At 37.0% G+C, this 12,102-nt stretch overlaps 1 protein-coding gene across 1 annotated transcript; it reads left to right on the top strand.

Annotated features, from left to right (window-relative positions):
• The first annotated feature begins 1,662 nt into the window (after positions 1-1,662).
• LOC145469805 (uncharacterized) lies at positions 1,663-10,431 on the top strand. The gene is made up of 4 exons (XM_081453616.1): positions 1,663-2,884; positions 5,503-5,662; positions 6,342-6,469; positions 7,674-10,431. The coding sequence occupies exons 1-4, from the start codon at positions 2,858-2,860 to the stop codon at positions 7,899-7,901; spliced, it is 543 nt and encodes a 180-aa protein (XP_081309742.1). The 5' UTR covers positions 1,663-2,857; the 3' UTR covers positions 7,902-10,431.
• The last annotated feature ends 1,671 nt before the right edge of the window (positions 10,432-12,102 follow it).

The raw sequence follows: 12,102 nt of genomic DNA, 5'->3' as shown, positions 1-12,102 counted from the left end.
AACTTGGACCACGCTAAATCGCGTTACGTGTTAATTATATTTTGCAAGGCCTCCGTTTTTTCCTATAACGATAAGGGTGATATGTGCTTCCCTTATTTAAACTTGTTGTATATCACACAAAGCCGGAACATATCAAAAGTTAAAGGAGCTCAGTCACGGTATTTTGAGTTATTTTGGCCACATACAAAATTACCTATAAATGGTAGGAAACCTGAAAATAACAGTTTAATAAGATAGAAAAACACCAAAGACATAATGGCAGACCATAAAGGAACAAGGATGGCTAAGAATGGAGAAGATTGACACGGATTACAAACGACGAATTGAAAAATTGAGGCTAAACTTTTCAATATGCACAAACCGTAACTGAGCTCCTTTAAGCAAGTACAAATTCTGTGAAAGCCAGGGAGTTGACCACACGGCTTTGCTTTTGTTTACATGCATGCAGAGTTTCGCTATTATATTTTATTCTGAACAGGTCGAAACGAAGGAAACAACTAAAGATAATTAAACATACATTCAGAAACACAACTTACAGTAAAGCAATAAGATTTCGCTTCACCATGCAATATCGATAATTTCGATGGCATCGAAAATGGCGGAGGCTGAATAAGGTCTTATACAAGCGGTTACTGAATGCTGAAACCAGAGCATAAGTTGAAAGAGCGTGAAAATAGAACTTTTAATGTTTCATACAGAAAACAAAACTGACGAGTTCACGTTGATGAAATATTTAACTTGGCAAGGTCTCCACTCTGAGGCGTTTTCAGCCGTCAACAAGAAATTAAAACAAAACTGTGCCAAAAAGCGCCGAAATTTTAACTCGTTAGTAGGCAAAAGTTTCAAGCACGGCCGCTATCGACAGTGCTAAATTTTTACATGTTACTTCGCCAAACCCGTTGAAATATTTCGCAAGGTCTCTCTTTTTTGGAAACAGTAGAAGGGCATTTGTGCGTGTAAGATTTAGGAGGAGATATAGTTAACATTTTGTTTTCAATTTACACCGTTGGAACCTAACCACACTGCCACAGAATCCACCAATCGTGTTAAGCCACTGAGATTAATTTTAGTTAACTAATTAATATCCTAAATAAAAACAATTTGCATTTTTTTTTTCCTTTCGAAAGTTGCGATAACAGGTGAGACATCATGACGATGCAAAAAATATCAAATTTAGATCACCTTTCATAAAAAACTTAACATACAGTTTCTATCCAAACGTGGGTTCTAACTTAACAAAATATTAGCATCTGAAGCGTCACTTCCTTCGCACCCGGATAGCAATTATTGTGCCTCTTTAGGCCAACGTCAGCTCATTGCCGTGTTCTTTTTCCTTCCTAAAAACATTTTGAGTGTTCTTGCATAATTTTGTACGTCACAAAAAAATGACTTTTAGTTCCCCTTTAAATTTGCCAGAAACATTGGATCGCAAAAAAACGTTTAAATACGCCAGCCTTCTCTCAATTTCTCAAATCACTTCACCGTGCCGAATTGAGAACTAATTCCCGAATGATATCCAATGACTGGCGGAACATATTGTAGTTGTCTATTTGCAAGTGCATTGGTAGATAAATTTTGTAATAAAGCTTTTCATCCTCCGTTTAGGCATACACTAATGAACTGATTACACGGAATACTAAGAGAACAAAACCGAGAGAAGCGAAACTAACAAGTTAAAAGACTCGACATGTAGCTTGTCCATGAAATGTTTGCTTCTCCGTAATCAAAGAATGGTCTAAACACATTAAAGCTTTGCACAAAACAAAAATAACGTAATATTACCTGGATATTGTAAGACGCAGTATTCTGGGGGGTTTTATTATCATTATTATTATTTATTTGGTTCTTTTACTCTCGAACCATCAGCGCGGAAGACCACCCGCAATCAGTGCCATCAAGAACTATTAAACAGTGACAATATGCGACTGTTTTAACCATTTACCTCCTTTTTTTAGTGCAAAGAGCCTTAAATATCTTTGTTTCCATTCAGCAAGTATTCAATCAGTTGAAATCATTGAAGGCAGAGGAAGGATTGCCGATACAAATAGAATACATTCAAGACAGTGAATTTACGTCAAGTTAAAGTGGAGGCGGGGCGGCCTCCGGGGGTGGCCTAACGGGTTAGCAAGCTGGACTCCGGATCTAGCGTTCGCGTTCCGCAGCACTCAGCTTTTATCTTTCAGTTGAAGTCCTTTTTAGTTAATTGAATAAGACCTTTCGTACAAATGTAACCTGAGTAACCAGCTTGGGAGGGAGATTGTTATCATGTTTATGGCTTTTCCTGAGTCCACTACATTAGTTAATCAAAAGACAAGAGAAAATTCTTTTTGAGGCGATGATCTCTGTTTGTTTCGCTTTATTTCATTATTTCCTTCCTAGCAAGAAATAAGGAAATTGGGAACTGACAGGGATGAAAACGCCACGAAACGCGCTTTGACGTGGTCGTAACTTTCACTTGAATAAATGACAAAGCGCATGAATTAACTTCCGAAACTGTCTTGTCACACCTAGCGGAAGTATTTGAGCGTGTCATGCGACTTGAGCTCGTGTCACGCCTTGTGAATCACAATACCTTACGAACCGGACGAAATATCGCACATTTCCGGTAGTATTGAAAGAAACTAAACAGACTTAACACTTTTTTATATTTATCTAGATATAAACTTGGACAATTACAAGTTTCCTTTGCTTTCGCAAGGTAAACGGAAAACGGAAACGAAAGGTCGTGACGTAATGTCACGGTTTCTAAAATAAATTAGATAAAAGGTGACTCTCATTGCTTTTAGACATTCAGTCGTTTGACGGACGTACGGGAAGGCTACGAGAGTCCTACGAATTCACGCCCTCTTGAATAGCTATGGAGGTCACAGACATGACGGAGATTGTAAGTTGTGCACTTAGTTCATTTATGCTGTTTGTGTTTTCTTCCCCTTCGTCGGCTGGAGACTGATTCCTTTTGAATTCGTGTGAATATTTAAAATTAGCTCGCGTGTCTGTATAGTAATCACTGTCTGATTTGTAAAATACTATTGACAGCACTATCTATACAAATTAAAAGCACGCTCAGCAAGTCTGAAGTATAATTAACAAAAAGAAGGTCGTTAAGTTCTGTAGAAAAGCTTCTTCTGGCTCTAAATAGGTCTTTATTTCTATCAGAATGGTACCTACACATGTATCATACATAGGTTCGAAAGTGGAAGGTTCGATCGTCAACGTTCGATCACGTCGAACATAGCAGGAATCACAGCCACTGCTGTTCAGTTTAAGGGTAAAAAAACTCGTCCCGCTTTGGTAGATTTATAGTGAAATAAGCTTGCAAATGAGTGTTATTTACCGGGGGATTCGCCAGGGGGACCCTGATCGGTAAGCCTTTAAGATTAACAGTGAATTCTATTGAGCCCAGGGAAGTTACTTTAATTTAAAGAATGGCTTATCATCTGAAGAAATTTTGCACTTATAAATGGTTGGGCTCCTGAAAAATTTGAGCGGTCCGGAGTCAAGCCCTGGCCGGGAACATTGTGCTGTGTTCTTGGACAATACACTTAACTCTTACAGTGTCTCTCTCCATCTAAATGTATAAATGGGAGCCGGCAAAATCAATGATGGGGGTAACCCTGCGATGAACTAGCAACCCATCCAGGGGGGAGTAGAAATACCCCTAGTCGCTTCATGCGATTTAGAAACTATAGATAAGTGCCAGCCTGATGGGCCACTTGGCTCGTATGCAGACTTGACCTTTATTTAACTTGTAAAATCTAGGTGCACAGAGGAATACTAGCTAATACTGCAGCCACCCATGTATAACATATATAGTACAGACTGGAACCCCGTTAATCCAGTCACCAATATGGGCCAAAAAAATCAGGGGTCCTTTAAATAAGAAAATGGCTGACTAATCTTTTCTTCAGGCCAGAATAAAGTAGCCGTAATATTGAGGTGGCCACAATAACGGGGTGGCCCTAAGGGAGGGGGGGGGGGGGTGGGAGGGGTTCCAACAGACTGTATAGTTAACTGTTTGATACATGTTCTTAGCAAATATTATTGCTGAAAATGGTTGCCACCCAAGGCTACCTCCCCCAGGGGACTCTCCCTTGTATGGGGTATATAGTTATGTGCGGCCCCAAAGGGTATTGTTTTTCAGCTGTTTTGGTCATAAATAGGATATCGATTTTAGCTGATTTTGGTCATTTTGGTCATAAATAGGGTATAGTTTTTGCACTCTAGTCTTGATACGAGTATGTTTTTAAGAAGAAGCCACTTTTTCATCATTATCGCTAAGAAAATCAACATAATCACTTCACAAATTATGTTTATGGTAATTTAACATTGGTCTGAACTAGGGAACCAATTAAAACACAGGTCTGAAACAGGGTGTTGATTTAAGGGTTAGGTCATAAATAGGGTTTCGAATTTTTGGTCAGGTCATAAACAGGGTAGGGAATATCGCAGATTTTGGTCATAAATAGGGTAAGGGTTTTGGGAAGCGGGCTGCACACCCCCACCTGACTTTTCTGGGAGTACTTCCCCCCTCCTTGGGCTACCTCCCAGCGTTTTGTCACCAGCATTGAAATCAGGCAGAGTGTTGGTAACATATCATTATTGTATAGTGTTTCTATTCAGTTATAAAAACACTGGCTAGTGGAAGTTTGGGAGAATGAGAAATCCTGTGGGAACACTTGCTAATAGGTTGTTGGCCTAATGATGGCATGAGCAAAGAGAATTTACGTTTTGATGATCAAAGTAAACTTAACAAATTGACGTCAGTTTTTCATGCATCTGTCCTGTTATTGATCATGAATTTCGTCATAACATTGTTAAAGTAGGTGTGAACCGATAGCGATAGCCAAGTGGATCCGCAGACTGCTTTGGCCATGGCAAATTCATTGTCAATAACATGACAGATGCATGAAAAACTGATGTCAACTTGTTTTTTACTGTAACAAATTGTCAAATTACCCACTCTCAATCATTGACACATTGCATAAATTATAAATTCATGTGTCTGTCTGCCTATTGACAATGAAAATTAGCCAATAAACATGCAAGAATTTCTGCAGTTAGCTTAGAAAAATTGCTTTCTTGCTTTCATCACAGAATTTTCTATCAAGTTATAGAAACAGTCATGAAAGTTAAGGAGAACTCGAAAACTCCCAAACTTTCACGCATGTTTCTATGCCTTGATAGGAACAAAGAACATGTTTTCTATTTTGTAATTATAATTTAATTGAGCACTAGTAGGCACAGACATTTTTGAACCACGTACATCAACTGGAAGTTTGTGTTTTGCTTTTGAGTTGAAAATCTCTTGTTCTACTGTTTACCTAAAGGACAATAGTACATGCCAAAGAAGAGAAAGTTTCACTTCAACTTCATATCTGTCTCTCAAAAATGTCTATGCTTAACCTCCCTTATGCATCCACATAAACATCAGCTAGCCAAACTTGCTGGAGGTGTTTTTTTCCTTAGGGTATGTGATAATTTCAGTATTTAAATACCTTGTAGGAGGACACTGCCAGAATCATTGATCACAGTGACAGAGAGTGGAACACCTTGGACCACCAACAACTTGTGTCTCGGAATGAAGAAGGCCCAGTCCAGGGTCACTACATGTATGTTGACGGCAAGTCTGTTTTCACAAATGCAATGAGCACCAATCAGAAAAGTAAGTTAAGGACCCAGTATTGGGGCTGGGCTGTTTGTATGAAGAAAGTTGACTGACGTATAGTAAATGATTTTTAAAACTCAGAGATGATTGAAACACTAAAAAACAAGACTTTGTGATGCACTAAAGAAGGACTCCAAGATTTCAAAATTGGATTAAAAGTTTGCAAGAACCACAATTTTGTAGGTTTCATTAAGGTCACCCCCAGAGATGCCAACCTAAAAAAATTGGAACATTATCTGGGAGATTGCTGGTAATTTAACTTCTCTATCCCCCGAAAAGTTGTTAACAAAAGAGCTCCACAAAAATGTTTCAAATATCCCAAAAACATTCCCCAAAATTCAAGAAAACAAAAACAAAAACCAGCTAAAACAAGAGTGAAGATGTACTTCAAAGCACTTTCCTTCATATTTGGGGGAATTTAATTACCTGTGCAGGAGACTGGGAGATTCAGGCAGATAGCTCAAGATGCACCCCCGCCCCACACCCTTAGGCCAGAAAGTCACTACCTATATTGAATCTGGCATGCCAGTAAATTCTCCCTACAGTACTTACAATAGTAAATTCTCTCCAAAGTACTTAGAGTAGCAAATTCTCCCTACCATACTAACAGTAGACCTCAGGTGACTTTTTTAAGTGTTATTAATATTTGTTGAGTTAATTTCTTGTTTTTAAACAGCTTTATTCAAGACTCACACTGTCTTGGAATTTGACGGAGAAATGAATGCACGTCAAGTGGTTATGTTAGAGAATACTTCTGGTAGTGTTGTGGCGATAAACCGACAGGATGATACCATCATTGCAAAGGTACAGTGTATGACTATGTTATCGTCACAGAATTCTATTTAGCAATAAGATTAAACAACAAGCCAAGACCTGAGAAATTAGTGCCAGTTTGATAGGCCACTGGGCTTGAAAGTAGTGTTTACAATAATAATAATAATAATAATAATAATAATAATAATAATAATAATGATAATTATAATTATAATAATAATAACAGTTCATTTATATAGCGCACACATCCATTATTTGCCCAAGGTACTTAACGAAACTATTCCTAAAAACTATAATTTTACTCTAAGAAACTTAAACACTAAAAACTAGCAAAATACCTAAAAGAACTAGAATCTAAACAAAAAAATTAAAAATATGATCAAGAGTTACTCTATAAATTCAGTAAAAAGGAAGGTTCTTAAATAATAAAACTGTACTGGATCGTCATATTTCCAAAGAAACAGTGTTCCAAATCTTCAGAGGGCATACAGAAAAAGCTCTGTCACCATATGTTTTGGTTTTACAAGTTGGCTGTATTAGCAGTCTTGAAAGTGCGAGTGAAGAGACCTAGTTGATTTCCGATGTTCCAGGAGTTCTGTTAGATATTGTGGGCAGAGACCATTCAATGATTTGTAGTCAAAAGGAAGATGCTTAAACACGATCTAATATGAGACAGGCAACTAATGAAGTTGTACTAAGGCAGGAGTGATATGGTCATATTTCCTTGCACCAGTGACATAACAAGCAGTAATGTTCTGGATTTGTTGCAACTTCTTCACTTTATACTTTGGTAGTCCAAAGAAAAGATGATTGCAATAGTCCAACAGTCCTTGCAGTTGAGTTGACCATCACTTAATATTGAAACTGAGGGCGAGTACTGGTGGTGTAAATTGCAGTAGTGCTGACTCTTGACCGACTGTTGAGCATGTGTCACTCGAGATGTCAATCAAGTGTCGATCAAGTGTCAAGCGAGTATCAATTGGGATGTCAATCGAGTGTTGACAGAGATGTCGATCACCGGTCGATCAAGGGTATTGACTGACACTCAACCATGGATACACATGATCCTGTTTCTGTCCCACCTATTCTCTGGTTGCCCTTGTACTTTGTCAAAACTCAATGAAACACATGTATATCATGTTAAAAATCGTGTAAAATTAAATTAATATGTATATAAATATACTTTGTGGAAATGGTGCGTTTAAATTACATTTATTTTAATTTGCTTCTTTAGAAACTTCCCACCCCTCCAAGCACATATAACACCCTGGATCAAGTTAAAAAGGATCATCCAGAAGTGCTCTTCTACAAGATCCCAAGAGAACCTGGGAGTGAACTATTTTACTTCAAATCCTACCTGACAGATAAGCAAAGGATTCTGGGATTTGACCAGCATGGCAATCCACTGAACACCGCTCAGGTCCAACCAGATCAGCTGGAAAGTCAGTTTAGTATGATTTAATACTCGACTGACTGTGATTGTTAAAACCACGCAGACTCTGGAAGTGTCATTTTTGACATTTTCTGCTGCCATCACTATGCCAGAAACAAATGTTTGGTTCAATTTGTTGAAAAAGTTATGCCTGTAGATTGTGATTGGTAAATGTAGATGTTGAGCCATTTTGTATTGTTTTTGTTTTTCATTTTTTTTCCCAAGGTTCATTAATTGTTGTTGCGATTAAGATTGGTGACCATAAGAAATGAAACCATTAGTTGGGTTTTGAGCTTTAGAGTTCTTGTGGTTTTTGAAAATTAACAGTTTTTCTAAAGAAAGTGGCTAAGGGAATTGAACATGTAACTGCTTATCATCTCAGACTCTCTCATTTCTGAAATATACAGAGATGAAGTAACATAGTTATGACATAAATAGAAAACAAAGGACTTGACCATGAAAACGTTATTCATTTTTTGCGGGGCAACTTTCTTTTAATTTTTATAACAATTAATAATTATAACGACTCTCAATCTGGTCATTTGCAATCTGAATGCACATAATGCATAGGCTAATAATGAGGTAATAATTAAGAATAAACTTGAAGGAAAAGTGAAACTTCAGCTTTTTAAAAATGCCAAGCATGGTTGCACTAGTTGCAAAAACTATTTATTAGCCATAACTGATTTTGCACCAAGTTATTTGACCTGAAATGTACAACAGGGCACATGGCACACCTTTTCTAAGTTATGAGCTGTCTATTAGAGAACTCCGCAAAATAATGCAAAACAAACAAAAACTTAAGATTAATCTAGACAGAAAGTTGGAACCATTCTTTATAAAGTTGCACATAAGAAATTGGTTACAAAAGAACTGTCTGAAGGAGGATTATTGAAATGCTCTCCTAGTGAATCTGTATAATTTACATGTTCAGTTTCCCTTAGAACTTGCATTTGGTCAAACAGTTATCTAATGACATGCAGAAAATGTTTCTGTTTTGTTTTGTTTTTTCTAGAAGAAAAGGATAAGTTACGTAAATTACAATTAACGTGAAATTACTTAATCCATTGCTGATGAATTTCAAGATTTAATGTTTGTCATTAAATGCAATTGAAGTCGAAAATATTTTCTAGCAAATGAGGTAAATTCCATTTGAGGAAAGAAATGTGCTTGATTGAGTGCTTTTCACTTGAGTTCAGGTTATAATGGAAATACAATTTTTTCCTATGGAAAAAATCTTTCTATTATTATAATAGAAAGATTTTTTTTAAGACAAAAATTATCAAAATAATAATTATAAAAAGAGTATCAGTGTTCAAAAGAATATTTTGTAGATGACTTGATATAAAATTGCACACTGTTAGATAGTGAATTATTTTTACAGTAACTGTACTAATGTACATCAAAATGTTTTGTAAACGTAAATCTTGTTAATTAATAATTTATTACATGCAATTTATTTTTATACCATTTTTGAGATAAAAATAGGTATTGAAAGAAATGACAAATATGTATCAGTTTGAGGTACTGTAATGTATTTTTTTATTGTTGATATTTTCAACTTTACAGTTTAGTTTCTTATAATAAATTTGATCATTTAATATATGGCTGTCAATATGGTTCTCATTTCCTAAATGCAACAAGTTAACTGTGGAGCCCTGCCTTTCAGTTAATTACCTCATAAATACAGTCACCTCGTAATTACAGTGACATTTTTGTCCCAGCAACATGGATTTTTTTTCAGTGGCCACAAGCTGAAATCCCAACATGTTTAACCCTTATTTTTTTATTTTACCCTATTAATTTAACCCCTAAAACCCTCACATTCATAATTGACCAAATGAAACAAATCATTGAGCAATACTCTTTTTTTATGCAAAATGTCTGAATTCCAGATGCTTATTAACAAAACGTTGTTGAGAAGTGCAATCGTGATATATTTGCCACTTGTGAAATCTGACCCCTGTTTATATTGTCACCAAATTTTCATGGCCCAAATCATGGCCAATGTCTTCGGATAAAATATTTACAGGAAGGGTTATATTTGGGATGTGGCAGATATTGAACTTTCTGTTGAAAGAGAAAGGGCTGAGAAAACAACACTGTCCATGTGAATATTTGCAGGACTACTGAATCATCATCACGTGCAGTCCATCCGTCTCACAAAAAAAATTCAATACCGTAAAACCTCGAATTAGCACCCCCCTCAAATAAGTGCCTCCTTCAAATAAGCGCCCCTCCTATCGGCCAAAATTTAAAATAAGCGCCCCCTCAAATAAGCGCACCCCTCCCCTTCCCCCATTTTGTGGACAAGTAATGAGACAACAAAGGATGTATGGTTTTTGTTGTATGGTATCAGATTTGTGCGTTGTTTCAGTTTGAACACGTTAAGTTTGGAAAAAAATTACAAATACTAACTGCTGCGATTAAAAATTTAGGATAGCCTTTTTATGCTGATAAACAGCTTATGTTGTTGTTTACGCGCAGATGACGTATTAAAAAAATGATCATGTCAGGCCACGATTTGGAAGAAATTAAATGAGCACCCCCCCCCCTCAATTAAACGCCCCTATGAATAAGCGCCCCCCCCCCCCAATCTTCTTCTAAATTTGAAATAAGCACCCCGGGCGCTAATTCGAGGATTTACGGTATGACTTTGTTCTAAGATCTCCTTAGCAAAGAGTGGCAGATCTAGAGTAGGGGGTCTGAGAGATAGTGACCAATGCACATGGAAAAAGACAGACATGTTTTCACATTAATATGTTTCACTTGCGCATTTTTGCTATAATCTTTTATGCACTGCCATGAATTCACAATCTTTACCATTGTTTTGACATCCTGAAGATGCATTGCCAAAAATGTCTGGCAATTCCCCACCCCCTGCCCCTGCCACCCCCAAGCTCACCTTAAGTTAACAGGGCAACAGAGGGCCAGTCATATCTCTTCTCTTCCCTCTGCTACAGGTCGCTTTTGAAAAGCGTGAGCCCACCACCACAAGCTTAAGGTTAGCCTGCATAGAAGGCATTCCTGCGCATTCATATTGGACCCAGGCTCCCACAAAGAACATGTAAGCAATATATTAATAATTTGCATACATGTGCATTACATGTATGATGGCATGGTTGAACTTTGCATAGTGAATAACATCCAACATCGATTGCAGAACCAAGACTACAGGCACTCACCTATTGACCTTCCTAAGCAATCCTTGTACTCTGTTAGTGGGAAAACTGCTTGTGGTGATAATTATTGTTCCTTCTTAAGAGGACTGCAGGATGAACTTGCTGATCAAACCAAACAACTGCACACTGAAAGTTATTGTCCATCTTACTGTACTTTTCGTTGACATACACAAAGTGCAACTGTATAGAAATACAAAATGATTAATGAATAGTAAAATGCCCATCAGACTCTGAGTGTAGGGTACATACATTACAGTAATATCTTCTCTTGCCAATGAAGCCATTACCTACCTAGGCTGACTGCAACCCTAAAATTTTCTCTTTGGAGGATAATAAGCTTAGCAGAACACAATAAGCAATAATTATTGTACTTTATCAATCTGCAGTGACATGAGCTACCTTGAAAAAAAAAAATTATGCCCCCAAACAGAAGTCTACCCACTGCTGCATAAGCTTACCAGCTTGACACCACTTCTGAATCATTAAAATGAGGTTTATGTTATATCTCACAATTATCCTAATCTTACATTTCAATTCTAGTACTTTTTCCCACACTGCTAAGGATTTAATATACACAGTAAGGAAACAAGCTCCATTTGTGTAAAGGCAAACAAGTAATTGAAGCACCAATAGCGAAAGCGGCATCCAATCTCTGCAAGCTCTCAAATTTGACATGACCTTTTTAATATGCAAATGCACTATGGTCATTGTCATACACTTGGACAAGACAAGTTACATATCTATATTAGCCAGGTCTTATTAACCTGGAGAATACCTAGCCATACCCAAAATGCTCTTTTATCGAGTGTTTCTTTTTAGGCGTAATAGTGTTTAGCCATAACACTTGCTGTTTGTTTGAGCAGAAGCATATCTGATATGCTTCTGGTTTCAGTGATTAATTGTCTGTTTTCGACTAACAACACTCTATTTTATCTAAAACGGCCTTATTTTCAGGGTACTCTAACATATCCAATTGTTAAAAAAGTGTTCTGAAGTGCCAGACAATGGTATCCTGCAAGAAATCTCCGGCATTTCTGTCATAAATTTTA

Source organism: Orbicella franksi, chromosome 15 (genome assembly GCF_964199315.1).
Source record: "Orbicella franksi chromosome 15, jaOrbFran1.1, whole genome shotgun sequence".
NCBI lineage: Eukaryota > Metazoa > Cnidaria > Anthozoa > Scleractinia > Merulinidae > Orbicella > Orbicella franksi.
Note: the sequence above shows the minus strand (reverse complement) of the source record. Positions and strands in the feature narration are given on the sequence as shown.